The 27,257-nt window shown below is 42.3% G+C and overlaps 1 protein-coding gene across 2 annotated transcripts in view; it reads left to right on the top strand.

Annotated features, from left to right (window-relative positions):
* IQCK (IQ motif containing K) overlaps positions 1-27,257 on the top strand; it is a 138,848-nt gene that overhangs the window by 59,113 nt on the left and 52,478 nt on the right. For both annotated transcript variants that reach the window (XM_004087395.3, XM_030800187.1), the window contains one exon: positions 10,203-10,287. In XM_004087395.3, the coding sequence (XP_004087443.1) occupies positions 10,203-10,287 (85 nt within the window). The remainder of the gene's footprint in view (positions 1-10,202; positions 10,288-27,257) is intronic.

The raw sequence follows: 27,257 nt of genomic DNA, 5'->3' as shown, positions 1-27,257 counted from the left end.
TAGCGTGAAAAACCCACACATTTGGTGTCAGAAGTCTTGCGAGTAGAGAAACAAAGATTTTTCCTTTTAGTGCCCTCAAGATGTCCACATCCAATTCCCAGACCTTGTAAATATATATGTTCCCTTATATGGCAGAAGGGACTTTGCATATGTGATTAAGTTAAGGATCATAAGATGGGAATTAGTATATTAGTTTCCCAGGGCTACTGCAAGAAATTACCACAAAGTTGGTGCTTGAAACAACACACACAATTTTTTTTTTGAGTCAGGGTCTCACTCTGTTCCAGGCTGGAGTACAGTGGTGCAATCATAGCTCACTGCAGCCTCGAACTCCTGCCCTCAAGCAGTCCTCCTACTTCAGCCTCCCAAAGTGCTGGGATTACAGACGTGAGCCACCACACCCAGCCTTCAGTGTATCTGTTAAAAAGATCAGTCCGGCATCTGGATGGGGTATTGACTGAAATCAACCTAATAGTGCATACAGGGAGGTGACTACAGTGAAGAGATGATGCCCTCATGGAGAGGAGGAAGTAAAAGAAATTGGATTTGGGACATGTTTTGAGGTTGGAACCAAGAAGACTTGTTGATGGATTGGATGTTTGGGGAGAGAGAGGAGTCAAGAATGCAACAGAGATTTCAGGCCTGAGCAACTGGCTGAATGGGATCCCTTTAATGAAACAGAGTAGGGGAAATAACAGTTCTCTTTTGAAAATGTAATGGGTACACTGAAAAATCACAAATTATTGGGAATAAAAACATGAAAAGTTTTTTCTTTTTTCCCACTAACCACCACACTATATTATATTGACTCCATCTGCCATCTGGATAGCAGCTCTTTAATAATTTTTGACCAAATTCCCTAATTTTCTGGTCACTCTTTTTAGATCGTCTCATTTCACCATTAGGATTTATCCTCATTATTTTTTTAAATCACAAGTATTTTTTAAATATTTATTTATTTATTTATTTTATTTATTTTTTGAGATGAAGTCTTGCTCTGTCGCCCAGGCTGGAGTGCAGCGGTGCGATCTCTGCTCACTGCAAGCTCCGCCTCCCGGGTTCACACCATTCTCCTGACTCAGCCTCCCGAGTAGCTGGGACTACAGGCATCCACCACCACGCCCGGCTAATTTTTTGTATTTTTAGTAGAGACGGGGTTTCACAGTGTGCGCTGGGATGGTCTCGATCTCCTGACCTCGTGATCCACCCGTCTCAGCCTCCCAAAGTGCTGGGATCTTACAGGCATGAGCCATCACGCCTGGCCTTATTTATTTATTTATTTATTTGAGATGGAGTCTCGCTCTGTCATCCAGCTGGAGTGCAGTGGTGCACTCTGGGCTCACAGCAACTTCCACCTCCTAAGTTCAAGCGATTCTCCTGCCTCAGCCTCCCAAGTAGCTAGGACTATAGGCATGTGCCACCTTGCCTGGCTAATTTTTGTATTTTTAGTAGAGATGGGGTTTTACTATGTTGGCCAGGCTGGTCTCGCACTCCTGACCTCAAGTGATCTGCCCGCCTCTGCCTCCCAAAGTGCTAGGATTACAAGCGTGAGCCACTATGCCCGGCCAAAAATTTATTATGTTTTTTATAGAGACAGTGTTGCCCTGGCTGGTCTTGAACTTCTGACCTCAAGCCATCCTCCCTCCTTGGCCTCTCTAAGTGCTGGGATTACAGGCATGAGCCACTGCACCTGGCCCATCTTGTTTATTTTTAAATCTTTAGTCTTCAGTCTCCAACTGGATATAAAACCCATCTTTCCCCAGCTCCAGCCATAACTAACTATGATTCAGGGGTCCCAGAACTTGGAAGGGGAAGGAAATTCCTTCTTTATTTTCACTAATCTCTCACTTAAATCCAGCGTCTCCTTTAAGTATGAATTTGGACAACAAACCTCAGTAGTTTCCATAGTGTCTGTGAGTTTGTCCCTGACAGCAATCACAGATATTCTGCTGTCACATTACAGTTGTTGCAGAGATCAAGAAATACCATTTACACTTGTCACACCTTTCAAATTACAGTAGTTAATTGGCCTGCTATTAGCTCTTGTTATTTACTGCATAATTTAGAAGCACATATATTACCATGTCACCAGCTCATGTTTTAATATTTTGATACCTTTATTTCAATATAATTGGTTTGCGGTAATCCTATTGTTTTCATGTTGCTAAAAACATTATTGTGAGAAGGAATCCAAACCGCCAAAGTAGAAAGGGATCCGTGACACAAAAAAGGTGAAGATCCCCTGTGAGAGGTTTGAAAAGGGTGGGAGGTAGGTGGTCTGCTCTTCTGAACATCCCCCTTGCCTGGGCCCACCCTTTAAATCCGGGAGAGGGAGACTAGGGAGTAGGTGGGTCTCCTTAAATTTTTCCTTTAGTCACACTAGAGAAAATGTGTAATCAGTTACAAAGACATTAAATAACACCACAATCTGGGCATATTTTATCAAGAAATATCAAGTATCACAGCCTTGGTTTTTTTAAAAAATGGTTATATCTGAAACCCACATGGGAGCACGTGGTCTTGCACTTTGCTGCTTGGCGAGTTCTGCTATCTGGACACGTATGCAGCTTCAGTGATGGGGTTGGTAAAATGGAACTCGGCTCTGTCTGTAACTAGGAGAATGATTCAGCCTGATGCTGGAGTAATAACTGCTTGTTGATCTCCCAGGGTAGAGATTAGTGAAGGGGCCAAAGCAACATCATATCCCGGTAACCATGATTTCTAAATATGCTTTAAGGCTACAGAGAGTAATGCTCTGCGGGTTTTGGAGCTATTCATGTGTTCACAGAAGGCTGGAATTGGAAGAATCCTATGAGATTCCATCCTAACGACTAGTCACCATATCTGTGGGAGTACCATTCCAGATAACCTCTGTTGTACTTTTTAGAAATATTTTAAGTTTGTAAGTCAAGAATGTGTGATGCCTCGGCAGGGCGTGGTGGCTCACGCCTGTAATCCCAGCACCTTGGGAGGCTGAGGCAGGCAGATCACTTGAGGTCAGGAGTTTGAGACCAGCCTGGCCAATATGGTGAAACCCTATCTCTACTAAAAATACAAAAATTAGCTGGGTGTGGTGGCAGGCGCCTGTAATCCCAGCTACTCGGGAGGCTGAGGAAGGAGAATTACTTGAACCCAGGAGGCAGAGGATGCAGTGAGCCAAGATCGTGCCGACTGCACTCCAGCCTGGGTGACAGAGTGAGACTCCGTCTAAAAAAAAAAAAAAAAATGTGATGCCTCAATATAGAGCATTTGGGAACCCAGTTAGGATGGAAGGCGAGGACTGGGTAAGGTCTCTTTTGCTGACTGTGACAAGTGGCCATTATCAAATACTAGTGTATTGCAAAACTTCATGATGATTGATTTACAGCATGTGCCATCTTTGTAAATGGCCTTATATCTGGATTGTGCTTTCATATTCCAAGAAAACAACTTAATCTCTTAGCTAATGAAAAGTGGAAGGCCGGGCATGGTGGTGGGTGCCTGTAATCCCAGCTACTCATGAGGCTGAGGCAGGAGAATTGCTTGAACCTGGGAGGCGGAAGTTGCAGTGAGCCGAGATCGCACCGTTGCACTCCAGCCTGGGCAACAGAGTGAGACTCCATCTCAAAAAGAAAAAGAAAAGAAAAGTGGAGAGCCTGGGCACAACCTGGGCAACACAGTGAGACCCTGTCTCTACAAAAATACAAAAAAAAATTACCTGGGAATGGTGGTGTGTACCTATAATCTCTGCTGTTCAGGAGGCTGAGGTGGGAGGATGGCTTGAGCCCAGGAATTTGAGGCTGCAGTGAGCTATGATCATGCTACTACACTGCAGCCTGGGTGACAGAGCAAGACTCTGTCAAAAAAAGAAAAGAGAAAGAGAGAAAGAAAAGTGGATAGAATTTTGATTCCAAAATTTCTTTTTCAATCTCAAGCAAGCTTTCTTCCTTTCTTCTTTATTCTGATTAAATGTGATTTTTGATGACACCTCTCTAATTGTGTTTGAACTGGATGAAGAAATTGATCAAGACTCACGTCTCAGATTTTCTTATTATATATTTTGTTAGCATGCTGTATCTTCATGTCCTGCAAATCTTTTACTTTGCATCTGAAAAAGGGGAAAGAAGCATGTGTATGTGCACACATGTGCACATACATTTATATATACACAACACAATCAGAAAAATAAATTTTTGTTCCTTCTCAGAATTATAGCATTGATTCTTCTTTTTTTTTTTTTTTTGTGAGACGGAGTCTCACTGTGTTGCGCAGGCTGGAGTGCAGTGGTGCAATCTCAGCTCACTGCAACCTCTGCCTCCTGGGTTCAAGCGATTCTCCTGCCTCAGCCTCCTGAGTAGCTGGGGTTACAGGTGCCCGCCACCACGCCTGGCTAATTTTTGTTTTTAGTAGAGATGGATTTTCACCATATTGGCCAGGCTGGTCTCGAACTCCTGACCTCAGGTGATCCACCCACCTCGGCCTACCAAAGTGCTGGGATTACAGGCGGGAGCCACTGCGCCCGGCCAGCATTGATTCTTACAGTTCAAATGTATTCACATTTGAGAAAAAAAGGAGGAGGACATGACAAATGAGCATTACTAGTATAACAATTCTCCTTGGAAGCATACCTAGCAGTGCTGTCGTGCCCGTCTGAACATGCAAAAACGTCTGCTTTGGGGATGTCTGATTTAAGCACTTTAAGGCCTCAGCTGCCTCCTTCTGTGATTGACGTGTTCATCTCTCTCCTCCCGAGTTCCCTGGTGATGAGCAGTCGCCTCTTTATTTTTATTTGACCTTAAGCCAGTTGCACGGATTCCAAGAGAGAGGAAAGGGCCTGGCGTGGCTTCTCTCCCTTCAAGCTGGCCCGCTGAAATGATTGATAATTCCCAGGACTACTCTTCGAAGAGTAAGTCCTTTTCATTTGGCCCGATTTACCATGGCTTTCTTATACTTATTCTTGGTTTGGGAACTAGACAGCGCCCCATTATCTAGCTATGAAAGCAGGGATGTCACTAAAGGTGGCCTCTTATTACTGCTTATTGTAGGCCTATTAGAAATCTCATTTTGCTTTTTGGAAATGTCGTTGTGATGCAAAGCGGTTCAGGGTTTCATTACTGGTGAAAGCCCTTTGTTTGGGCTCACCCGTTGTGTTCTGAGATTTGCAGTTCTGTTTTCCTGCTGCTGTTCCGAAACAGGAATACTGTTACTTTGAGGATTTCATGACATCAGTTGTGAAAAACATACTTAAAGCAGGAAAATTGCCGCTGAACAGGAAGGCGCTATCAAATCTCCCCTCCAATACAAGTGACAAACTCTACTCTGTTTAGCCTTCCTGACATAGGATTCCCTGCGGAGGTTCAGATAAATGAATATCTGCCAAGTTATTACTGTAAAGTTCAACAAAGAGGGTGTTTTCTATGATTCTGCACCCTCCCTGCCCCCATTTTTTTTTCTTCGAAGCAAATGATTGTGTTTTCTTCTCCTTAACACTCAGCAGCTGCTAGACCCTGCCTTCCATGCTACTGACCTTACAAGCTGGCCCCATCTTCTCTCTGGGCCACTGTTTCGTGGGCAGTTTGCATTCTCAGCTGGAAATGCTCAATGACCTTGAACACAGAGTCCCTTTACCCCTCTATGCCTCAGTTGTTTCAACTCTAAACAAAGGATAACAACTCATTCTTCATGTTGTGTGGATTTAACAAAATCACGTGTAGAAAATGCTTAACACACAGCTGGGCACAGAGGCACCTACTCACTCCACAAGTATTTGTTGAGTGTGCCTCCTATGTGCCAGACATTGTCCTAAGTGCTGAAGATACCAAGAGGAGCAAAGACAGGACCAATGTCTACTCTTGCGGAGCTTTCAGACCAGTAGAAGATTCGAGCATTAATTAGATAATTACAAGGGCTTCTATCTCCAAATTGGGCCAAGGACCAGGAAGGAAAATTACACAGAAGCTTCCTGGGACCCTGATGTAATCAAAGGACATTTTTCAATTACTTTTTTTTATTTTTGAGATGGAGTCTTGCTTCATTGCCCAGGCTGGAGTGCAGTGGCACGATCTTGGCTCACTGCAACCTCTGCCTCACAGGTTCAAACGATTGTCCTGCCCCACCCTCCCAAGTAGCTGGTATTACAGGCACACACCACCACGGCCGGCTAAATTTTGTACTTTTAGTAGAGATGGGGTTTCACCATGTTTGGCCAGGCTGGTCTCGAACTTCTGACCTCAGGTGATCCACCCGCCACGGCCTTCCAAAGTGCTGGGATTACAGGCCCATGAGCCATGGCGCCCCGCCTCAATAACATTTGAATGGAGATCAGAAGCAGTAATAAGATGGAACCAGGAAAAAGAGGTGTCAGGCCTTGCACCAGCCCCAGGGTGCATTTGAGCAAATTAGGAAAAGATATCCTCACCTTAGGGTAGATGTGGCCACACACCCAGGAGCAGAGCATGTGCTGGGTTTTAGCACCCTCTGGCCGATCTGCTGGGTGCCCTTGAGCAGAGAACAACCAGGACCTCTGTAGAGGGTGCCCCTGGCTAGGGGTATACTGGAGGCAGAGGAAAGCACTTTAGCAAAGGCCCTGAGATGGGAGAAGCAGGCACATTTGAGGAGCTGCCAAGTGCCAGTGAGGCAGGGGAATAGGGTCTGGAGGCAGGGAACCTAAGGCTGTCTCACGCTGACATCCCAGAGCTAAATTGAAAGGAAAACCCTAACTTTCCACGCCTAAGTAACAAAAGGACCAGAGGCTTCCCCCTTTTCAACTCCCAAAATTTTCTGCGCAGCAGATGGGGAATTGGCTGTCCGCAACCAGTCAGACTGATTGCGGGCCGAGTCTTTGTTTGCATAGAAGTATAACTTTGTAACTTCACTTCAGCCTCTGGTTGGCTGCTTTCTACAACCAATCAGACTGATTGCTGGCTACCACTTACTTCATTTACATGAGGTGAGCATGAAGTGGCCAATGGGAAACTTCTAGGGAGTATTTGGACCCAAGAAGATTCTGTATCCCGGCCCTTGAGCCCCTGCTTGGGTCCGCTCCCACACTGTGGAGTGTACTTTTGTACTTTCGTTTTCAATAAATCCCTGCTTTCGTTCTTTTGTTGCTTCATTCTTTCTTTGCTTTGCTGGGCATTTTGTACAATTCTTTGTTCAAAACGCCAAGAACCTGGACAACTTGCGGTCACGACCCTCTACCAGTGACACCCACAGGGCCGGAGCATGAGGAGCAAGGCTACTGGGAGGGGATCCAGAAAGTTCTCAGTAAATATCAGCCAATGAGAATGCATTAGAGCATCATTCCCATGAATTCACTGCCAACACACCAAGGTCTCCTTATAAACACCAAGGTCTCTCTAGAAGCTGTTGAATTTTAACTAGTGAAGGGAAATTACTTCAGGGATGTGATTTGTTGGTGTCACACAACTGAGATATAGAGAATCAGGACAGTGGATGAGGAGAGACATTTAATGTGGAAAACAGGGAGCCCGGGCTGGGCGGGTGGCTCATGCCTGTAATCCCAGTGCTTTGGGAGGCCGAGATGGGAGGATTGCTTGAGGCCAAGAGTTGGAGACCACATAGCGAGACCCTGTCTCTACAGTTTTAAGAAAATTTACTTAAAAAAATGTAAAAGAGGCTGTGCACGGTGGCTCATGCCTGTAATCCCAGCACTTTGGGGGGCAGAGGTAGGTGGATCACCTGAGTTCAGGAGTTTGAGACCAACCTGGCCAACACAGTGAAACCCCATCTCTACCAAAAAATACAAAAATTGGCCGGGCATTGTGGTGTGCTCCTGTAGTCCCACTCCTCAGGAGGCTGAGGCAGGAGGATCACTTGAACCTGGGAGGCAGAGATTGCAGTGAGCCGAGATTATGCCACTGTACTCTAGCCTGGGGGACAGAGTGAAACTTCATCGAAAGAAAGAGAGAAAGAAGGGAAAGAACAGAAAAAAAGGAAAGAAAAAGGAAGAAATGGAAGAATCACCAAGAAAGAGAGAGAGAGAAGGGAGGGAGGGAGGGAGGGAGGAGGAGGAAGGAAGGAAGGAAGGAAGGAAGGAAGGAAGGAAGGAAGGAAGGAGGGAAAGAAAAGGGAAGGGGAGGGGAAGGGAAGGGAAGAAAGGAAAGAAAAAGGAAGAAATGGAAGAATCACCTTTACTTGGTCTCTTAGAAAGGACCTGTCCAGCCAGAAAACCAGAGCCTGGCAACAGCACTGCACTCAACTGCTGATAACTTCTGTGTTCTTTGTGGCTTTGATTTCTTTGGTTCTGGAAAAATTCAAAAGAGCACTCATTCATTCAAACAAATAGACTATATCAAGCTTTTCTTTTTCTTTTTTTAAGTCAGAGTTTTTGGAGGGAAATAAAACCCTTGGATCCTGGAGAATCATGCACCGTTACCAGTTAGCTTTGCAGTCTGTGGCAGGCTGGGCATCTGCATGTGTTTGCCCAGTTGAGGCCTGGTGTGTCAGCACTCCATGGTAAGGGATGCTTGGGCTTTGGGATTGTACGGGTCTGGGCCCAGATCCTCACTAGGCACCTACAAGCTGTGTGACCTTGGGCAGGTTAGTCAACCTGTCTGTGCCATGAGTTACTGTAAGCTCTAGCTGTTATTTGGGAGAGTTTTGAGGCCAGGGCACTTGGGAGTCCCTTACTTGCAAAGTCATTTCTGGGGATGCTATACTGGGAGCAGCCTCCATGTGATCCATATCCTTGAGGGTTTCTTTCTTTTATATCTGAACAGCCTTGGCCTTTGCTTTTCAGAGGTAGCTATGCTTTGCTGTGGGGGAAATATAAAGAACCTGAATTAAGACAGATTTGTAAGAACTTGTCGTCAGTTAGTGCCTGTTAAACTTTTAGGGGAAAGAAAAGAGTATGTAGTCTTGATTTTTTAATGTGGTATCTTTGATTTTTAAAAAAATCCCATGATATGAAAATCCCACAAGAGCAGACACTATCAACTGATCCAGCACTTGAGATATTTTATTTCTTATTAAGATGAAGCAGTGAAACCAAGCCAATGTCCCATTGTTTTTGTTGTTGTTGTTGTTGTTTTCAGATAAACATAGAAATTGACCCTTCTGGCCTTAAAGCTTACAACTTAATTTATCTGAGTTCCTTCCTCAGGGAAGGACCCCCAGGCCTCTCAAAAAAAAAAAAAAACATCAGATCACCACATCTAGACAATGAGATGCCACAGCCCTCATTCATCATGATTGCTTCCTTGCTCCTCCGTAGTTCTTGTTTTCTTACACATTGTCACATTTCTTTCCTGCTGTATAAACCCCTAGTTTTTGTTTTTCTGGGAGGTGGATTTGAGACTGATCCCATCTCCTCCTGGCAGCAGCACTCGGTTAAGATTAGAGCCTTCTTCCCTGGTAATACTCATCAGTTTAGTAATTGGCATTCTGTGTGGTGAGCAGCAAGACCTACACCAAACCCTTGATGTTTCTGTAACAACAGCAGAACTTAAAAATGTGTTTGAATTTAAACCACATTAACCTGGAATGCACACTAATCAGAAATAAATTCCAGTATTCCTTTCAGGAAAGAGATGAACTGCAGTCCTTAATTTCTTTTATTTATTTATTTTTTTTGGAGACGGAGTCTTGCTTTGTCGCCCAGGCTGGAGTGCGGTGGCACAATCTCGGCTCCCTGCAAGCTCCACCTCCTGGGTTCACGCCATTCTCCTGCCTCAGCCTCTCCGAGTAGCTGGGACTACAGACGCCCGCCACTATGCCCGGCTAATTTTTTGTATTTTTAGTAGAGACGGGGTTTCACCGTGGTCTCGATCTCCTGACCTCGTGATCCGCCCACCTCAATGGAAAGTTGGAGAAAGAGCTCTTTATTATGTCTTAGTCATACTGCAGTACATAAAGGCGGCTGCTCCTCTGTCTCTTGCATTGTATCCAAATAGTCTCATGTCAGTAACATGTATGTTGCACCTTCAGGACTAAAATGCAAGTATAGCAGCCTGAGTCCTTCAAAAGAAAAATAGGCTAACGATGACTTAAGATTATGCTTTTTTTAAAAAAATCCTTCCCAGATTTTAAAATAATAAATGCTAACTCAAGCATACACTTTTCTATCTAAAATGACACTGTTGCCTGCTAAGAAAGGGGATGGATGAAGCACTTAATCAGAGAGGTCATTATGTTGTCAAAGGCAATGCCAAGACTGAAGGACTGGATTCTCATGGGCGTATGACCATTTTATTGCTTTTCAGCCCACGGCCGCCAATCACACTCTCCCTCCTGCTGACAGAAGAGGAAGCAGCCCTCTACATTCAATCCTTCTGGAGAGCCTATGTGGTAAGAATCATATGCGACTGCGGTATTTGATTTAATGGGGAACTTTTGTGAGGTGGAGGGTCCAGGGGAAACCTTAGATGAGCTCGGAACAGGATATTATAACTAACATCCAGACCTCAGAAATAGGATTCTCTGTAAAATGGGTGTTAAAGAGTGATTTAGAATTTTTACCGAAACTGGCTGGGCATAGTAGCTCATGGCTGTAATCCTAGAACTTTGCAGGGGCCAAGGTGGGAGGATCACTTGAGCCCAGGAGTTCAAGACTGGCCCGGGCAACATGACGAAACCTCGTATCTGCCAAAAAAAAGAAAAAAAAATACAAAACTTAGCCCGTGTGGCGCGTATCTGTAGTCTAGCTGCTGTTGGGAGGCGGAGGTGGGAGGATGGCTTGAGCCCAGGACGCAGAGGTTGCAGTAAGTGGAGATTGTGCCACTGCACTCCAGCCTGGGAGACAGAGACAGACCCTGTCTCCAAAAAAAAACCACAGAGACTTTTTACCAAAACTTATTTTGTAGTTATTAAAAGTACTCTCTTAACCTTTTAAAGTTGGGTTGACTGGCCTGTGTTCATATATACAGAGAAAACTACATTGTCATTTTAGAAAAAAAAAAAACTAGAAAATTCAGGTAAGTCGGATAAAATAAATAAAAATTTTTGAGTCACTGATAACTCCATCACCAAAAGATAATTATTGTTAACATTTTGGTATAAAACTTCAAACTTTAAAAATCTGAATTCACACAGTGACATATAAATACTTAACATAGAAAATAGCCTTTGCCTTTATAACTTGTCTTTTTTAACCATTTTTCTATTTGAGACTTTGAGGTTATTTACATTATTTTTTATTATTGTAATAAATGCTGCAATAGACACCTTTGTGCAGTCACTTTTGCGTATTCGTCTGGTCATTTATATAGGAGAATCCTAGAAGTGGAATATCTAGACGAAAAGGTAAGCTTTTTTTAAAGCTCCTGATCCTGGCTGGGCAAGATGACTCATGCCTGTATTCCCAACACTTTGGAGGGACAAGGTAGGAGGATCTCTTGAGGCAGGAGTTAGAGACCAGCCTGGGCAACATAGTGAGACCCTGTCTCTGCAATAAAAATACAAAAATGAGCCAGGTGCAGTGGTGGGCATCTGTAGTCCCACCTACTTGGGAGGCTGAGGCAGGAGGATCACGTGAGCCAAAGAGGTCAAGGCTGCAGTGAGAGATGACTGTGCCACTGTACTCCAACCTGGGTGACAACTGGGTGACAAAGCAAGACCCTGTCTCAAAAAACAAAACAAAACAAAACAAAACTCCTGATAATATTGTCATATGTAAGAAGTTCTCACCAAATACATATGAGAGTAGCGTGTGTATCTCATTCCAAAAAGTATACAACCTCTCCAATTATTTGGCAATTAGTGTATCAATGTTAACAAGCTTTCATGAAGCTCCCGTTCTAGGTAGCAAGATGACTTTCCCCAAATCTGAGCATCAGATATCATGGAATGAGCTTACATTTAACATCAGCAGTGGCAAACACTGCCAGAAGGAAAGGTCCCAGTGGATTTCCATAGAGGCCAAAGCTCTTCATACTCCATACACAGCTGGTGTAGGAAAAAGAGACTCTGATAAACACCTCAGCAAAAAGCTATCAATTAAGAAGTTGGATTAATCCTAACAAGCTACAATTAATCAACAAATATTTGCTACATGCCCATTAGTGGAACTGTCCCTGAACACAAGAGCTTACTGTATGAGTCAATATTGTCCAGTTATTCCATTCCTTTTGTGCATGGTGTATTCCAGAAACCATGGGCTAAAGGGAAGTGTGAAAGTTAAATAACATATTTGCACATTAAAGGAGCAGTCTATGCCCAAAGAGTTAAAACAAACAAAAACACCCTGTTACAGAAACCCCTATTATTCCCCGTGATTTAGACATAGTTTTTTATAATGTAGGTTTTCAGTATTTCATACATATTTTATAAATGTGGTCTTTTTTCTTCATTGAACACCAGAAGGTTAGCTTACATCCAGGGATGTCTAACCAAGGCAAAATATTCCTGGCGTTCAGATACTACTTGAATTCCATCTTTGATTTGTGAGACTTATACTTGTTACACTAGAATCAGCAATTTTACTTTTCTATTTTTATGAAATGTTAACAGCAGACTGTGAGTGGTGGCTCACACCTGTAATCCCAGCACTTTGGGAGGCCAAGGCAGGCGGATCACTTGAGGTCAGGAGTTTGAAACCAGCCTGGCCAACATGGCAAAACCCTGTCTCTACTAAAAATACAAAAACTAGCTGGGCATGGTGGCACATGCCTGTAATCCCAGCTACTTGGGAGGCTGAGGCATGAGAATCGCTTGAACCCACAAGATGGAGGTTGCAGTCAGCCGAGATTGTGCCACTGCATTCCAGCCTTGGTGACAGAGTGAGACTCTGTCTTAATAAAGAAAAGGTAAGAGCAAAGTGCAATAAAATAGTCATTTTCAAGCCCGTCCTTGAAACAGGTGTGTGCTGTTTATTTCAAATGAAATCATACCCAGAAGCCCAGTATGTCACCAGTATGTAACAGCAAAAGGGGAACTGTTCGTCCCTGATTCTCCCATGGTAAGATTCCACCCACCCTCATCCTTCCACACGCAAGGAGCTTTGGGATTCATTCTTAGTGATATGAATACAGCATGAAAAGCAGTCTGTAAGACGACTGAATTCCACTTATCATACCAACAAACGCTGCCATATAAAAAGATGTCAAAGTGGCTCGAAATTTAACTGTGGCTATAGCACCATCATCACACAATAGCTATAAATGTGTTTATAGCTAAAAAGATGTTTAGGGGGATATCAGTGTATACTGTATGAAAGTTCAGGCTGTTCAAATGTAAACACCTCCCCTGCTAAAATCATAACCAGAGGGGACTACAAAAGGGGGAACAATTTTGAGCCATCACTAGAAGGAAAAGATGTCTGATGTATGGATGACCTTAGAAGGCACCACAGAAAAGAGGGACTTCCTGAGTCTTAAAGAGGAGGTGGGCACTGGTATGTCAGCTGGGGCCAAGGGGGCATTCCGGGGAGAGGAAACTGCATACATACATTGTTAAAAGAAAAACTTTAGACAAATTTAACAGAAGTTATTTGAGCAAAGAACAATTCATGAATTAGGCAGCACTCAGAACCAGGAGAGAGGTTCAGAGCGCTCTACCCAGCAACCTAGGCAGGCCTTATGTATAGACAGAAAGTGGAAATGACATCTAGAAACAGCTTGATGGGTTACAGTTTGGCATTGCCTAATATGGACGTGGTCTCATCAGTTGGCAGCCTGCAATTGACTGAAGCTTGTCTACTGTGATTGGCTGAGACTCAGCTACTTGTTACAAAAATATACTCTCATAGATTGCAGTTTATGATCCATGGCGGCAGGTTTAGGCCGAATTTAATTTGATACTATTGTGCCATTTTTTGTTAAAGCATATTGTATATTTTGAATACATGCACACACAGACACGGATAGGAAATTAGCTAAAAGGAAACAGCAATCTGACAACAGTGAGTACCTTGGGGCAGTTGGGAAAGAACTAGGAAGACTCTAGCCTTATGTATACTGAACACTTTTTTTTTTTTGAGACGAAGTTTTGCTCTTGTCACCCATGCTGGAGTGCAGCGGCGTGATCTCAGCTCACTGCAACCTCCACCTCCTGGGTTCAAGCGATTCTCCTGCCTCAGCCTACTGAGTAGGTGGGATTACAGGTGCGTGCCACCACACGCAGCTAATTTTTGTATTTTTAGTAGAGACGGGGGGTTTCACCATGTTGGCCAAGCTGGTCTCGAACTCCTGACCTCAGGTGATCCACCCGCCTCGGCCTCCCAAAGTGCTGGGATTACAGGCGTGAGCCACTGCACCCAGCCACACTGAACACATTTTTTTTACAAAGAGAATGTAGTATGATTTTGTTTAATTAGAAATGAACTTAAACCAGAGATCATCTCAATGGATATAGAAAACGCATTTGTTAAAAATGTTTTCATGACAAAAACACTTAACAAACTGGGAATAGAAGGGGATTTCCTCAACCTGATAAAGTTATGAAAACCACAAAGCTAACATCACATTTAATGGTGAAAGACTGGATATTTCCCCCCCAAGATTAGGAACAAGAGGAGGATGTCCTCTCTTGCCACTTCAATTTAACATAGTACTGGTGGTTCTAGCCAGGAAAATTAGGCAAGAAAAAGAAAGAAAAGCATTTGGATTGGAAACAAAAAAGTAAATATATTTCCACATAGATGACATGATCTTATATATAGAAAATTGTAAAGATTCACTAAAAACCTATTAGAACTAATAAACAAGGTTGCAGGATACAAGATCAGTATACAAAAAGCAACTGAATTTCTATACACTTAGCAATGAATGATCTGAAAATGAAATTAAGAAAATAATTCCATTTGCAATGGCATCTAAAAGAATAAAATATTAGGAATAAATTTAACAAAAGAAGTGCAAGGCTTGCATGCTGAAAACTATATAACATTGAAAGATATTAAAGAAAAACTAATCAAATGGAAAGATATCCTGTGTTCATTGACTGGAAGACTTGATATTGTTAAGAGAGCAGTACTCCCCACATTGGTCTACAGATTCAACACAATGCCTATCGAAATCTCAGCTGGGTCTTTTTTTTTTTTTTTTTTTTTGTGAAACTAACAAGCCAGTCCTAAAATTCGTATGAAGATGCAAAGGGACCCAAAACAGCCAAAACAATCTTGAAAAAGAAGAGCCAAGTTGGGGGACTCACCTTGCCCTATTTCAGAACTTTCTACTAAGTGCAATAATCAAAACTGAGTAGTACTAGCATAAGGATAAATGTGTATATAAATGGAATAGAATTGAGAGTCCAGAAATAAACTCTTACATTTATGGTCAATTGATTTCCAACAAGGGTGCCAAGACCATTTAATGGGGGAAAGAATAGTCCTTTCAACAAATGATGCTGGAACAACTGAATATTCACATGCAAAAGAATGAAGTGAGACCCTTACTTCATATCTTATACAAAAAAAAACTCAAAATTAATTAAATATCTAAATGAAAGCGTGAAAACTATAAAAATATTAAAAGAAAGCATGGATGTAAATTTTCATGACCTTATATTAAGCAACAGTTTATATAACAAAAAGCAAAAGCAACAAAAGGAATAAAATAGATAAATTGGACTTCATCAAATTAAAAACACATTTTGTGCTTCGAAGAACATCATGAAGTGAGTGAAACAAGAACCCCCGGAACAGGAAAAAATATTTGCAAGTTCAGGCATTTGATAAAGGTCCCGTATTTATAATATATAAAGAACTCTCACAACCCAACAGTAAAAGTACAAATGATCCAGTTAGAAAATTGGCAAAGGTTTTGAGTAGACATCTCTCCAAAGAATATATACAAATGGCCAAAAACATGAAAAGATGCTCAACATCACTAGTCATAAGGAAATACAATCAAAACCACATGAGATATCACTTCATATCCACTAGCATGGCTATAATCAAAAAGACAGTAACACAATAACAGGTGTTGGTGAAAATATAGAGAACTTGGAACCTTCATGCACTGCTGATGAGAATGTAAAATGGTGCAGCCACTTTGGAAAAGAGTTTGGCAGTTCCTCAAAGAGTTAAACATGGAGTATCCACTTTATATCCATCAGCTTCACTCTTAGGTATATATTTAAGATAACCAAAAAACATCTGTCCACACAAACACTTGTGCATGAATGTTCATAGAAGCATTATTCATAGTAGCCAAAAAATGGAAACAGCTGAAATGCCCATCAACTGATGAAAGGAGAAAAAAAAATGTGATACATTCATATATAAAAAGAAAATGCTGTTACATGCTACAAAACGGATGAATCCTTAAAATATTATGCTAAGTAAAAGGAGGCAGGGCACAGTGGCTCATGCCTGTAATCCCAGCACTGTGGTAGGCCGACACGGGCGGATCACCTGAGGTCAGGAGTTCAAGACCAGCCTGGCCAACATGGTGAAACCCCATCACTACTAAAAAAATGCAAAAATTAGCCAGGCATGGTGGTGGGCGCCTGTAATCCCAGCTACTCAGGAGGCTGAGGCAGGAGAATTGCTTAAACCCAGGAGGCGGAGGTTGCAGTGAGCCAAGATCGTGCCATTGCACTCCAGCCTGGGCGACAGAGCGTGACTCCGACTCAAAAAAAAAAAACATGTTATGCTAAGTAAAAGGAGCTAGACAGAAAAGGTCGCATTTTTACATGTAAATGATTCAACTTAAATGAAATATCCAGAATAGAGAAATCTACAGATGAAACTAGATTAGTGGTTGTCAGGGGCTGGAGAAAGGGGAGAATCAGTGACTTCAAATGGCTACAGGGCTTCTTTTTGGAGTGATAAAATGTTCTGGACTTAGTGGTGATGGTTGAACAGGTTTGTGAATATAAGAAAACCACTGAATGATAAACTTTAAACGGGTGAATTTTGTGTCATGTGAATTATATAAGAGAAAATAAACAATATGGGGAAAAATATAAAGCAAGTCATCATTTTATTCCTTTTGACCATGTGTTCTTTCGATACAAGTTCTTGATGTTTGACCTGGTTTTGGCAGTAAAAAGTAAACGTCCTATGACTAGCAAAAGGGACTTTCAGGAATTCACGAAATGAATCTTGAAGCTCCCTTACTCTGTCCTTACCCACTGCCATGTAGGTTTTACTCGATTTGCCAGCAACAAATCTTTTACTTATATTATCTCAAATGCCCTGAAGGAAAAAAAGAGTCTTTCTACAAGTTTTTTTTTTTTTTTTTTTTTGGTGTGTGTGTATAGCAAAATGTATTTAACAGAATTTACCGTCTTAATTTTCAGGTGTACGTTTCAGTGGCATTAAGTACATTCACAATATAATGCAATCATTACCACCATCCATATCCTTTTTCCTCTTTCTGAACTGAAACTATGTACCCATTCAATAATAACTTCTCATTCTCCCTCCTCCTAGCCCCTGGCAATCACCATTGTATTCTGTGTCTCTATGAATTTGACGACTCTAAGTATGTTATATAAAGGAGGTCATATAGTGTTTGTCTTTTTGTGACTGGCTTATTTTATTGAGCCTAATGTCCTCAAGGTTGTTATATCCATGTTGTAGCATGTGTCAGAATATTCTTCCTTTTGAAGGCTGAATAATTTTCATGCCATGAAGTTTTAAAATCCAGAAATCTGACATGTTCACCCATCTAACACAAAACAAGCCAGACATCTCATAAAAATATTAATATATTTTAACCAACCACGTTAACAGAGACATCATGTGATCTGAAAGGCTATTTGTAGTGAACCATTGTTGGTAGCTGTGATTTTGTAATTAGCATTCTAAATAGGTCCTGGATATTTATGACTACACATTAAGCACTTCTGTAGAAGTGGACATTGTCTTCGTTTATTTATTTATTTATTTATTTATTGAGACAGGGTCTTGCTCTGTCTTACAGGCTGGAGTGCAGTGGCATGATCTCGGCTCACTGCAACCTCTGCCTCCCAGGTTCAAGCTGTTCTCCTGCCTCAGCCTCCTGAGTAGCAGGGATTACAGGCGCACACCACCACACCTGGCTAATTTTTGTATTTTTAGTAAAGATGGTGTCTCACCATGTTGGCCAAGCTGGTCTCAAACTCCTGGCCTCAAGTGATCTGCCCTTCTCAGTTTCCCAAAGTGCTGGGATTACAGGTGTGAGTCACTGTGCCTGGCCTGTTTCTTCACTCAAAATTCGAATCTAGTGGTTGAAAAGTCAGATTGTTTGGGTGGTCAAGGTGGATGGATCACCTGAGGTCAGGAGTTTGAGACCATCGAGACCAACCTGACCAATATGGTGAAACCCTGTCTCTACTAAAAATACAAAAATTAGCTGAGCGTGGTAGCGGGCACCTGTAATCCCAGCTATCAGGAGGCTGAGGCAGGAGAATCGCTTGAACCTGGAAGGTGGAGGTTGCAGTGAGCCAAGATCGTGCCATTGCACTCTAGCCTGGGGGACAAAAGTGAGACTCTGTCTCAAAAAAAGAAAGAAAGAAAAGTCAGATTGTTTCGAAGTACAAAAACTGAGTGTTAGTTTTTTAATATTGTGAATGAATTCTGGTCCTCTTCTGAAAACTCTCCTTTTCCAAGTGTGATTGGTGATAAGTCACGCGCTATTGCATCACTGGTGTTCTTTGGTTTATGAAATCTTGGATACAAATGGTAAGAAAAAAACCTTGCTTTCTTGTGAAGTTCAAATATGAGGTTCTTATGGGCCATCATGATTGAAATTTCTTTAATGATTTTAGAAGTAGAGACCAGATAAATCTACTGAATATGTATTCCATCTAAATAAGCGCCCGTGGTGTTTTATGCCTTCTACTCATTTGTTTTGTTTTATTCTAACTCAGCGGATTCACCCACGGTGGCATGCATTAGCAATCCTCCCCTCCTCCCAACATCAGCTCCCCCTCCAGGCATTGTGACAACTGAGAATTACAAAGTCCATCAATCATTACCCATTATTTGATGAACAATACAGTGCCAGGTTGCTACAGCAGCCCCTTTGAGGCCTTGCAAAAAAAAAAAAAAAACCCAATAAAATAAGATAACGGAGATTTCTCATCTCCACTTGCAGAGAACAGTAAGAATCTGTGCATTGAGCGAACTGACCTAGGGTAAATGAGCGAACCCCCAAGGAGAAACAGCTTGTTATCAGCAGAGTATAAGGTTGAGGGTGGGACAGATCTCACCCTAGATGTGGAGGGGCTGTGGCAGCCTGGACACGTATTCCATCCTTCTGGCTATAGGGCTTAGTGATGGGCAGCAGACGGAAATCAGGCCAGTCAGACCTAGTGAGACTCCGTTCTGGGATCCTCATTGGAGTGGCTGGGATAGAGCAGCCCTCTTTGCACTGGGGTTACCGTTGAGGCCAGACTGTCAGCACCATCTTAACACAGTGTGAAGAGCCTGTTGGAAAAATGACCACAGAGGCAAGCAGGGCTAAGAGGCAGAGAAAGGGGCTGGGTCCTGAACTTGTTGTTTGAGGGCCTGCATTCAGCTATACCAATGAATCCCCTTCAAGATGGACTTCAGGCCGGGCACAGTGGCACACGCCTGTAATCCCAACACTTTGGGAGGCTGGGGCAGGCGGATCACTTGAGGTCAGGAGTTGGAGACCAGCCTGGCCAACATGGTGAAACCCCGTCTCTACTAAAAATACAAAAATTAGCTGGGCATGGTGGCAGGTGCCTGTAATCCCAGCTACTTGGGAGGCTGAGGCAGGAGAATCACTTGAATCCAGGAGGAGGAAGTTTCAGTGAGCTGAGATCGGGCCATTGCACTCCAGCCTGGTGACAGAGCCAGACTCCATCACCAAAAAAAAAAAAAAAAAAAAAATACTTTGGTCACCTACAGCCTAGAGTCCTGACAATAAAATTTTCAGTGTGAAAATATCCAGACTCTTTATTACTTGCACACAAAGGAGGATATTGGCACAAAATGAAAATCTGGACCCAATGGTACAGAGCAGCCATTTCACTTTGTCCCAGGAAAAGACTGTCCTATGTCAACTGGAGGCTTGGCCACGGCTGGAGAGGAGAGCCTACCCCAACAAGCAAATTTGTCTAAAACTTATATATATTTTTTAATTGTGCAAGTAATGCATATCACTTGTGGGAAAAATAGATAATGCATATAAGTTTTGGGGTCTTTTTTTTTTGACAGACAGGGTCTCACTTTGTCACCCAGGCTGGAGTGCAGTGGTGTGAACTTGGCTCACTGTAGCCTTAATCTCCTGGGCTCAAGCAATCCTCCTGCCCCAGCTTCCTGTGTAACTGGGACTACAGGCATGTGCCACTATGCCGGGCTAATTAAAAAAAAAAAAATTGGAGAAGGGATCTCACTATGTTGGCCAGGCTGGTCTCAAACTCCTGGACATAAGGGATCCTCTCACCTCGGCCTCCCAAAGTGTAGGGATTATAGGCGTGAGCCACCGTGCCCAGCAATGCATATAAGCTTTTTAAAAATATATAATATTCATCCTTCTAGAATTTTTTCTATTCGTATGGAAATTTAAAAAATTTTTTTTACAAAATTGCGATTATAAACACTTTTTTAAGCCTGCTCTCTCTCCTTAATGATATACTGGGAATATCTTTCATTGTTGCCACGCAAAGATGTACCTCACAAATTTTAATTCTTCTATGGTATATATATATATATTTATTTTTTTTTTAATTTATTTTTGAGATGGAATTTTGCTCTGTCACCCAGGCTGGAGTGCAGTGGCATGATCTTGGCTCACTGCAACCTCCGCCTCTGGGTTCAAGCAATTATCCTGCCTCAACCTCCCGAGTAGCTGATATTACAGGCGCCCACCACCACACGCATCTAATTTTTGTAGTTTTAGGAGAGACAGGTTTTCACCATGTTGGCCAGGCTGGTCTCGAACTCCTGACCTCAGGTGATCTGCCTGCCTTGGCCTCCCAAAGTGCTGGGATTACAGGCATGAGCCACTGCACCTGGCCTATATTTTATTTTATATATATATATATAAATGTGTATATATATATAAATGTATATTTATAAATGTGTATATATATAAATGTATATTTATAAATGTATATATATATAAAAATGTATATTTACAAATGTGTATATATATATATACACACACACACACACAGTGAATACATTTAGTCATAACTTAATCATAGGTGGTTAGACATTCTCGTTTCCTCTCCTATATATTCAGTGAAAAACATTATTGTTCGAATTCACACACCTGTAGTCCCAGCTACTCAGGAGGCTGAGTGGGAAGATCACTTAAGCCCTGGGAGGTCGAGACTGCAGTGAGCTATGATAATGCCATTGCACTCCAGCCTGAGTGACAGAGAAAGACCCTGTCTCTCAAATAAAACAGAGCAAAACAAAAACAGAAAACCAAAAACCCAAAAGCATCCTCGTTCATATGTCTGCACACTTGTCCAATTTTTCTCCAGATTAATTGCTGGCAGTGGAATTGATAGCTCAAAGAATAAGTACCGTTTCTCAAGAGTTCAGATCATTATTGATAAATTACCCTTTAGAGAGGCTAGAGTTCAACCCCTAGACCAATCTATATGCACACCAGCAATGTATGCAAGTGTACGTTAGCCGTAGGTTTTGATGGGAAAGTAGAGAGAGAAAGGAAGGGATTGGGAACGTGATGCATGTCTCGGGAGAGTGGAGTTGTGAGGACACCATGCTAGAGGGTATGAGAAGGGAGGACCAGTTTGTTCAGTTGTGTGGGCTGTGCACTGCACAACTTGGGGATACCATTCAAAACCATATGTATTAGACATCTGAGGCTTGGAGAAGCTTGGGAAATAGTAGTTGAGTGGCCACTTGCTACACATTTTAAAATCCCGCTGGCTTACCCAGCTGCTAGCCTATGGTTTATAAAACCCCTCTGCTAGCTGGAGGCTGGATGAGTCAATGGAGCGTGTATCAGTGATACCATATAGAAGTACTACTGTTTTGATCAAGAATTTGCATTTTCTTCCTGAAATTTATGCAGCATCTTAGATTAAACATGAATATTCAATAATATTTAATATTCAATAATAATAATTATAAAATAAACATTGGGAATTTACTCCATAGAGTATTATTTAAACACTAAAAATAATCAACATCAGTCATGGTAACAAGATGGATATTGCCCATAGTATTACTAAGTGAAAAATGAGTAAAATGCCATATGCAGATTATTTTATGACTATGTAAAAAATAACTTTATATAGAAAATAGGCTACAAAGACATATGTAAAATATTGTGATTGTTCAGTGGCAGGATAAGGAGTGATGTTTTTATTCTCTCTGTTTTTATATTTTTAAAATTATTTACAAAGAATATATATGGCTTTTACAAAGTAATAAAAACTTTATTTACTTAGAAACCTATATTCTACCATGATAATATTTTTTACTCTTTTCTTCTTTAGTTAAAATTTGACATAATTAGACTAGTTTTTCTGAGCCTTTTTAGGAGTGTGTGTATGTGTGTGTGTGTAAATATGCAAAAAAATTTGAAACAATAGTATTTGGAAAGTGTTCTTTGTTTTATTTTAATCTGATTGCTAGTGTACTCTGTTCATTCTGAAATTCCAAAATCATCTTGTTTTGTATTTCGTAGTCTTTCTAACAGTGTTTTTGGTTTTGAGTTTGGGCTGTGTGTGTGTGTGTCTATGTACACAATAAGTGCTTATGGTTAAATAATATTTTCACTAGCAGAGAAGTTTGAGGATTTTTGCCTATAGACCTCCTATTACAAGTCTTCACAGTCTTTTTCTCTCTCTCTCTCTCTTTTTTTTTTTTTGTGAGACAGGGTCTTTCTCTCTGTCACTCAGGCTGGAGTGCAGTGGTGCAATCACAGCTCACTGCAGCCTCCGCCTGCTGGGCTCAAGTGATCCTCCCACCTCAGCTTCCTGAGTAGCTGGGATGACGGCACACTCCACCATGCCTGGCTAATTTTTGTATTTTTTGTAGAGATGGGATTTCATCATGTTGCCCAGGCTGGTCTTGATCTCCTGGGCTCAGGTGATCCTCCCTCCCTTGGCCTCCCAATGTGCTGGGATTCCAGACATGAGCCACTGCACCCAGCCTCTTCACAGTCTTAACTGACAAGAAATCATAGACCGCAAGTCATCTGGAGAACAGTTTGGCCTCACAGAGAAAGCCTTCCACGCCACACGTGTTATACTTCACTGGAGAACACGCACTGAATCAGCGGACATTCTAAAAGGCAGGGCATTCAGAAGACTCAGTTAAAAGTGGTGGGTGTTCAGGTGTGTTTTGATTTGATTCAACTTTATTTTTTATTCTGAAAAACCACTCCTTTCTATTTAGAGAAGATCTGGCCTGCATAGTTAGGTAGAAAATAGATGATGAAAACAGCTCAGGATAAAAACCAAACACGTATGGAAAGGACCTTTAAACAATACAAATAAAAGGTTTTGTAGTTCCTCCCATATTTTTCTACAAAAAGCAGAAATTACAACTTAAGGCTCAGCACTGAGAGGGAGAGTTTTCTCCAAGTTGGGCAGCTGGCTGGGCTATTAGGCATGACAGGTTTTATTTTTTCTGAAAGGTCACTTGAAGTTCTCATTACTGGCCTTAACTTTCCTGTCTTCAAAGTTGTGGCTGAAGAGAAAGACTTATTTTTTTTTTTCCAGGTAAAACATGCCCTATAGCAATTTGTTAATAATATGGGCTCTAGCAGCAGACAGACCTGTTTGAATACCAACGTGTCAGGTTATTTACCCATTTATGCCTGAGATTGCAATGTTTTGAATTTTTGCAACCAGACTTTAGTGACGACTTTGAGCAGTAGGATATAAATAACTCCCACATAGGCATAAATGGGTTTTAATAACTATGGGCAGATTATGTAACTTCTGAGCCACAGTTTTCTGTTTGTAAAATGGGAGTAATAATTCCTGCCTATGAAGATTGAATCAGATGCTTCAGTCCACGTAAGGGACATGGCACAGTGCCAAGGACATAGTAAATCCACAAGAAATATTAGCTGTTGTTGTTATCGTTGTTGCAGTTGTTGGCTCTATTTTCCTGAATAGGGGTTCTTTTTAAAAAGCCAACTAATGCCCTCCTTTAAGTTCTTCAAAGGCACCAAGCAGGCTCCCATCTCACCTTGGAAATCACTGATTTGTTTTGTGCTCCTATACTTTTGCCTTTTCCACCATCTTACATAAATGGAGTCATACATCACGTAGCCTTCGAGTCTGGCTTCCTTCACTTGGCTCCATGTGTTTGCTGTTCTCCCACGTGTTTGGGTGTGTGCGTAGTCCCTTCCTTTTTATTGCTGAACAGTATTCCACTGTAGAACCCAGCAAGAGAAGAAACATGAAGGAAGGGGTTCTTAACTCTGCTGATGAATAAACACATATGACTTTTACGTAAGACTCGTTTATTTGAACCTATAGATTGTGATGGTCTTGAGCTTCACTGTTCATCAAAGCCATCCACTGAAAGATTTTGTTTTTAATTTCTGATACCTGGGGTCTTATTCCCGAGATTCTTGTTCAACTGGTCACAGTGAGAACAAGAGATAGGTTTGTTATTGTTGGTTTTTGTTTGTTCGTTTTTTGTTTTTTTGTTTGTTTTTTTGAGACAGAGTCTCGTTCTGTCACCCAGGCTGGAGTGCAGTGGAATGATCTCAGCTCACTGCAACCTCCATCTCCCAGGTTCAAGCAATTCTCCTGCCTCAGCCTCCCGCGTAGCTGGGATTACAGGCGCACGCCACTGCACCCGGCTAATTTTTACATTTTTAGTAGAGACAGGGTCTCACTATGTTGGCCAGGCTGGTCTCAAACTCCTGCCCTCAAGTGATACGCCCACCTCAGCCTCCCAAGGTGCTGGAATTGCAGGCGTGAGCCACCGCGTCCAGCCAGAGATTGGTGTTGTTTAATAGCTCCCAGGTGACTCTAACATGCAGCCAGGATTGACACCCACTGATGTATTGGAATTGACTTTGCTACCTACCAGTTTTATGACCCAGGACAAATCACTGAACGATAAATCACAACATTTTTTCTCTTTAGATGAAGAATAATAATAGCTGCCCAGTCTAGCTCACCAAGTTAGCATGATAATTAAAATGTTTTATTTTTTATTTTCAGAGACAAGGTCTTACTTTGTTGTCCAGGCTGAAGTGCAGTGGTGCAATCATAGCTCACTACGGACTTGAACTCATGAGTTTAAACTATCCTCCCAGTTCAGCCTCCCAAGTAGATAGGGCTACAGTTTTACACCACCACAAACAGCTAATTTTTTTTGTAGAGATGGGGGTCTCATTATATTGCCCAAGCTAGTCTCAAACTCCTGGCCTTAAGTGATTCTCTCACCTTGGCCCCACAAAGTCCTGGGATGACAAATGTGGGCCACTGTGCCCAGTCTCTAAATGTAACAACACAGGAGATAGTGTTCTGTAAACTGCAGATGCAGAAATGAATGGTGTCAGTATGGAGGTGATTATGTATCAGTGACTTTCCTGTTTGAAAAGTACTGGAGGTTCTTCACCGGGCGTGGTGGCTCATGCCTGTAATCCCAGCACTTTGGGAAGCCAAGGCAGGTGGATCACGAGATCAGGAATTCCAGACCAGCTTGACCAATATGGTGAAACCCTGTCTCTACTAAAAATAAAAAAATTAGGCCAGGCACAGTGGCTCACGCTTGTAATCCCAGCACTTTGGGAGGCCGAGGCGGGTGGATCACGAGGTCAGGAGATCGAGACCATGGTGAAACCCTGTCTCTACTAAAAATACAAAAAATTAGCCGGGCGTGGTGGCGGGCGCCTGTAGTCCCAGCTACTCGGAGAGGCTGAGGCAAGAGAATGGCGTGAACCCGGGAGGTGGAAGTTGCAGTGAGCCGAGATTGCGCCACTGCACTCCAGCCTGGGCGACAGAGCGAGACTCCGTCTCAAAAAAAAAAAAAAGTATTTGAGGTTCTATTTCCTAAACAGATGTAAGAGGTTTGTTGTGTGTATGTGTGTGTGTGATGGTTTTTTTTGTTGTTGTTTTATTTTGAAACAGGGTCTCACTTTGTCACCTAGGCTGGAGTGCAGTGGTACGATCTCACCCCACTGCAACCTCCACCTCCCGGGCTCAAGCAGTCCTCCCGGTTCAGCCTCCCAAGTAGCTAGGACCACAGCTGTGAGCTACTACGCCAGCTGATTTTTGTATTTTTTTAGAGACAGGTCTTGCCATGTTCCCTGGTCTCAAACTCCTGAGCTCAAGCAATCCACCCCCTCCGCCTCCCAAAGTGTTGGGATTACAGGTGTGAGCCACTGCACCTGGCCAGTATTTGTATTTAAAGAAAAACATACTACCAGTGTGGCTGATGGGCTGGCATTTAGCCAAACATTTCTCATTCACAATACTTTCAACTCAGGGTGAGCCCTGAGATGGCAGGACCAAAGAAACCTTTAGGAGTTGGTCTTGATTTTTATTATATTTCATCATAAAGTTCCAACAATCAGTTGTTTAAGCACCAGATTCTTTTTTCCTTCTGCTTTCTCTTGAGTGCCTGGCTTCCCCACATTGTTGGTCTGCTTTCCCCAGCTTCCTCTTCCTCCTTTCCAGAGAGGGGCGTCTCCTGCTGCAGCTGTTCCAGGAAGGGGGGTGGGTTGCATTTCCTCCCTTTGTGTGAGCTCATTAGCCCTGTCTCTGGCTTTCCTCTGGGGACAGCCTGCCAACCAGGTGAGCCAGTGTCATTTAAAGCAGCACTTCCGTTCCCAGGCAGGGGTTGGTTCTCGTTTCTGGCTGACTTCAGATATGGCCCAGGTGAAGAGAGATGGCATCTGGCACAGAGACAATGGCCAACAGCTTGGTGTATGAGTCACATTTTCCTGGTAAATAGTATGCTGCCTAGAACTCCTGTGCAAGACAATTATTTTTTGATACTTTGCAATTTGGGGTCTGATTTGAAGGCAATATAGCATCATAGTTAAGCAGGCAGGTGCTACAATGAGATCGATTCATTCGCTAATATTCACTCACTAGTAATTACTGGGTGCCTACAGTGCGGCAGGCAGGCATTGTTCTGGATGCTAGGCATACTGCAGGGAAGGAGACAAAGTCCCTGCCCTTATGGAGCTTGCATTCTTTCAGGAGACTATAAGCAGATACAAATAAATACATAGTAACATAACATCAAAGAGTGTCAGTTAGCTATTGTCACAATAATGCTGCATAACAAATCACCCCCAAACTCCAAAACTCAGCAGCTCACAATATATACATTTTCATCTTATAACCACCCCATGGGTTCTTCCTGTGTGCTGCACAAACAAAAGCAATTCATAGAGACCAGGCATTGCAGTAAAGAAAGAGTTTAATTGACACGAGGCCAGCCATGCCACATGGGAGACAGA

This window comes from Nomascus leucogenys, chromosome 2 (genome assembly GCF_006542625.1).
Source record: "Nomascus leucogenys isolate Asia chromosome 2, Asia_NLE_v1, whole genome shotgun sequence".
Taxonomy (NCBI): Eukaryota; Metazoa; Chordata; class Mammalia; order Primates; family Hylobatidae; genus Nomascus; species Nomascus leucogenys.
Note: the sequence above shows the minus strand (reverse complement) of the source record. Positions and strands in the feature narration are given on the sequence as shown.